General features: G+C 37.5%; 1 protein-coding gene across 1 annotated transcript; it reads right to left on the reverse strand.

Moving 5' to 3' along the window:
- Positions 1-2,339: 2,339 nt before the first annotated feature.
- Positions 2,340-3,875, reverse strand: LOC107667592 (alpha-2Db adrenergic receptor-like). The gene has a single exon (XM_016459299.1). It carries the CDS (start codon positions 3,773-3,775, stop codon positions 2,396-2,398), a length of 1,380 nt encoding a protein of 459 aa, XP_016314785.1. The 5' UTR covers positions 3,776-3,875; the 3' UTR covers positions 2,340-2,395.
- Positions 3,876-5,307: the final 1,432 nt, after the last annotated feature.

Genomic DNA, 5,307 nt, shown 5'->3' on the forward strand with positions numbered 1-5,307 from the left:
GCATCAAATAGCTGAAACAAAACACAACAGGATCCTTTCGTCACTTGCATAATTTTCACACATCCTCCAACATGGGGGTCTATTACCATCCATTGTTGCTAACATCGGCCTTAACCTGCTCTCATACTGTGATAAGATGACTAACCAAGTTATTATTCATTTTCATTGATTATTGTTACAAAAGACACACACACACACACACACACACTTATTTATTTATTAATAGTTTTTACTTTTAATTTTAACCTTGAAAATATCCCTAAAATACCCTGACGTTTGTGTCACAGGGCCCTGTTGTCCTTTGATCCAGCCCTAAACTGAGATTTTACTTGAGTGCATTATAAATATAATACTGTATTTATTTTATTAAAATCATGGGGAGTTATGGTGAGTAACATCACAACACTTTTATGATCTGGAACAATAAAGATTAGATTTTTTGCCAAATAAGGACAAACAAACGAAATAACACACAAATCATTCTTATTTGGCTCAGACGTACCAGCGGACAGAATGTGATCTATCATATAATCTTTGATTTTAAAGGTGATTTGAATAAGCTACTCTGTGTAACTCTTCAGTTCAGCTGAGATTTAAATGCTATGGACATTTTATTATACAATTATGGTGGCATTAACATATAAATTACATTGAAATTAGGGCAATCAAATTTAGACTTTAAAAACCTAGTTATCCTTGCCATCTTATGCAGCCTTTGACTGATCTAGTTAATTTAACATTATCACATTGGGAGGAAAGGAAAAATGAATATTACATGTATTTAAAGCCTTTGGATGACACAAATTCACCACCTGGTTTTCTTACAGGCCTTTGAAGCCCATCAGGACCGAGGACAGCAGCAAGAATTCAGATCTGCAGTGTTGTCACAAGACTGAAAAACACGTGCTTCTAATGAGCAAACAGTTGCAATTTTCTTTCTGGTAATTGATTATAAAATATTCTAAGATATTAACAGTTAACAGTTTAAAAAAAACTTTCTCTTTCCTTAATCCCTCCCTGTCTAGCTTGTACTAATCTGAACAATGTCTGAAACTTTGTATAGCAAGCACTTCCTGTGTTTATTTGCCTCTTTATGATAAATTGCTTGTTGTATTTCTCAATTGTAAGTCACTTTGGATAAAAGCGTCTGCTAAATGAATAAATGTAAATGCAAATGTTTATTTCATAAACGCCGGTCAGTTCAAAAACTTTATTAAATTGTACACTGAGCCAATTTAATGAAAGTGTCTGTCATATCTAAGCTGTTTCAATCCAGTTTTGAAGTATTTTGAACATGTACTCCTATAAATAATACATAATTAAAGAGGACTGCCACATCATGTGTGGTCTTTGAAGGAGTTTTCACATTTGACCAGGTAACCTGTCTGTGTTTATCTGATGAAATAAACATACTGTATAATTTAAGTTAAAATCTCAAACATGAATACAATACAGCCCAAAATATGTGCACAAGCAAGAGAAATGCTTATAGATCCCATAACACTATTAACAGAGCACACAGACAAACTCATACACAGGTAAACAAGATGTTTACATGCACACACATGCTCACACATATATATGGGTCAATGATGTGACACTCATTTTTGTCAGGATCCATTAAATTATTCAAAAATGCAATTCCTACTTGAACACCTGTACTATGATTAAATGTTTTTTTTTTTTTTTTTTCTGAATTAGAAGTCATATTCGTGAGGTTTACGAAAAAATGTCAAAGTGGTGTAACCAGCTGGAGACTGTAAAAAAATAAAAAAACGCTTAAATTCTAGAAAAAAAAGATAAATTGGCATTATATCTTTCACTACAAAATAACCATGGAAGCAGTTTTTTTTTATTGTGGTGTAACATGGTGTAACATGCAGAAAGACATTCTGTTTTCATGTGACAAGAAAACCATAAAACTCGTATTACTGTGTGTCAAGATGATTTGTTTAGGTCAAATTGGGTCAGCCTATAAGAACACCATGATATTCATGAATCAAAATGATACTATAATAAAAATTATGTTTGAAAACTGTTTGAAAGCTTTTTATATACTAATTTATCTAGGCATATTCAATGTGCAAGGAAAGAATTTTAGTAGCTTTTATTTAATGATTACACCACTTGACATTTTAAGGCAGATATGTGTATATATTATACACTGAAAAAATGGTAACCTAAAAAATTGCTGAATCAACCTAAATATATTAGGTTACACCAACAAAACTAAATTTAAGGGTAAGATCAGGTCGAAATAGCTCTTTAATGTTACAGGGTTACCACTTTTTACAGTGTATTATGTTATATTATATTATATTTTCAAAAGATTCCCCCTCTTTATAATCTCTGACACTTTTATTTGTCATTGACCCATACACATATGTGTGTGCATTTACGTGCGTATAGAATGCTTGCACATTATCTTCTTGAACGCTTTCCTAAAGTCTCTATTGAAAATGGTATAAATTATGGGGTTCACAGAGCTGTTGCAGTAACCAATCCAGAAAAATAGATTAAATAGAGAATCCGGTATTGTGCAACTTTCTCGGCATATGGCATGAAGGCTGTACGTGAAGAAAAAAGGAAACCAGCAGAGCACGAACACCCCCATAACCACTGCCAGCACGAAGGTGAAGCGCTTCTCTCGCATCTGTGCCAGTTTGGACTTGGACAAAGACAGCTGACGCGCCTTCGGCTCCTGATCGAGGTCCGACGCGCGGCTACATGCCCATGACAGACGTCCATTTTGCTTTGGGCACGCGTGTGCACCTTCCACCTTCCTGCTCTTGGCGAAGCGCGAGTTCCTTTGTCTGTTGGAGACGCTGCTGTCCTCCAGATCGATGTCGTCGAGTTCGCCTTTGCGCTCTCGGCAGCCTGAGCTGTGGCTGCTGGGGCTCTCCATCTCTGACTTGCCTTTACGCACGAAGCAGGTCTCGGATTGCGAAGGTTGTCGCTCCATCCCGTTCTTAGCCACGAACACGGTGGACGCGCGCTGTTTGGCCACCCTGTAGATCTTGCAGTACACCAAAATCATGATGAGACCAGGCGCAAAAAACGACACCATGCAGGAGGAGAGGATGTACCAGGTCTCGTTGTTCAGCAAGCACTCCAGCTCGTCGTGTTTGGTCATGAGAAGCGGTGGGAAGGAAATCACGGCCGAAATGACCCACACCACCGTGATCATGAACTTTATTCTCCGCGGAGTTCTCTTTAGGTTGTACCTGACCGCTTTGGTGACAGACCAGTAGCGGTCCAAACTTATGGCGCAGAGGTGTACAATGGATGACGTGCAGAAGAGCACGTCCAAAGCCAGGTAGAAGGCACACCAGGTGCTTCCAAAGTACCAGTAGCCCATCACTTCATTGGCTAGGGAGAATGGAATAACCAAAGTGGCCACCAAAATATCAGCAGACGCCAAAGAGACCAGAAAGAGGTTCTGTGGCGCACGCAGCGCGCGGCTGGTGAAAACGGCCACCACCACTAATACGTTACCCACTATGGTCACCAAGATAATCACGGTAACCACGAGAATGATGAGCATCGCAGCGTACCGTGTATGCGGCGGGGGTATAGGCGCGCTCGTGCCATTAGTTTCCGCGGATGAGTTCGGCGAGAGGAAGGGGATAGTAGTTATATCCATTCTGAGTGCCTTCGGCGCTGTTCCCCCATTTCCAGGCGTATTCTCATCCAAAACGCGCTTCGACTTCAAACTTGTAGCAATCAATCTGAAGCGCTGCGCGATCCGCCAAAAACTCTGCGCCAAACGTATCATACCAAAGATAGTGTGCTAACTTTTAAAACTCCCAGATGATATGAATATCTTTCATCAATTTCAGGTGCCTTTTTGATGGGGTAGTGGTCAACCACACAGAGCCAAGACATGTTTTGTTTTCCTAAAGAAGCGCCCGCGGAGACAAGCGGCAGGGAATGTCTGGTGTTGAGCTTGAGTCTTCGGTACGCTCCAGTGTGTCGCCTTGAACAAATATGGGAGTGTTTGTGCCCGTCTCACTCCTCCTCTCTCCCTCTCTCTCTCTCTCTCTCTCTCTCTCTCTCTCTCTCTTTCTCTCTCTCTCTTCACGAGACGGAGGTGTGCTGTTTGCGCTGTCAAACTATGCAAGCTCTCGAAGTGTGATTAATTAGCAATAAAGCATTGTAAAATCCATAAGCAGTCGCATGTTATAATAACTTTCATTAATAAGTCATGGATGTACATGGAATATATTAATCAAATTTTTATTTCATTACCCAGTAATCTTTTAAGAATTATATAATGGTATTTATATAATACAGTTACTTACTAGCACTTACTTCAACAGTGCATCTTATAATTGCCAATAGCAATATTTGTATGTAATGTACATAACTGATAAACACATTTGTAATAAACGCCAACAACTGTTATTCCTGTATATAGAAATTATGATTACAGGGGCAGGTTATTGATTAGAAAATACTTATTTTTGCTGGTTCCTTGCACAATACTAACACGTTTACCATGGTGCATGATTTTTAAACCAATACATTTTCACATTTGCATCTCATAACCAGCATCACATGTATGGCTTTTCTAATGAAGTAAACTTGCTCGGTAGCTCACCTGGTACATCTTTGTGGGGTATGAGACCAACGATACACAAGTCACAATAAAAGAACAAAGAACTTGTTAAAAGCAAGCTAAAATGGCATTTTGGATTGCTTTAAAATGAACCTTCTAGAGCCATTTATTGGACATTTAATTTAATAACCAATGGATCCTCTGTGAATGGGTGCTGTCAGAATAAGAGTCCAAACAGCTGATAAAACATCACAATAATTCAATTCTCATTTTTGCAACACCCTAACACATAGCTGATAACACAAATGAAAAAAGTATCATTTTGAATGAAATCTAAACAGATATATAATAATAATAATAATAATAATAATAATAAAAAGGAATGCAATGAAAATAATCATGTTATGTTAAATTTTTATATTTTTATGTTAAATTTAAATATTTGATTTTATTTTACAATATTTTACATTACAATTACAAATATTGTAATGTAACCTGCAGTTTACCAATTATCAGGTATGTATTGTTGTTTTTATTGTTACTGAATACATTCATTCAAAGTTATAATTACTAGCATTTTCACAATATGTAATGTTGTGACAGTTCCTCCTGAAGGCAATTAGTCACTAATGTAATTCCCAGTGTGAACTGATTAATGCCATATAAAATATGCTACATTCTGGAGCTTTGGGTTAATTTGGATGCTTCATTTTGCTCCACATGCTTAAGCAAAAAATATCCTCATTTAT

This window comes from Sinocyclocheilus anshuiensis, unplaced genomic scaffold (genome assembly GCF_001515605.1).
Source record: "Sinocyclocheilus anshuiensis isolate Anshui unplaced genomic scaffold, SAMN03320099.WGS_v1.1 scaffold1903, whole genome shotgun sequence".
Taxonomy (NCBI): Eukaryota; Metazoa; Chordata; class Actinopteri; order Cypriniformes; family Cyprinidae; genus Sinocyclocheilus; species Sinocyclocheilus anshuiensis.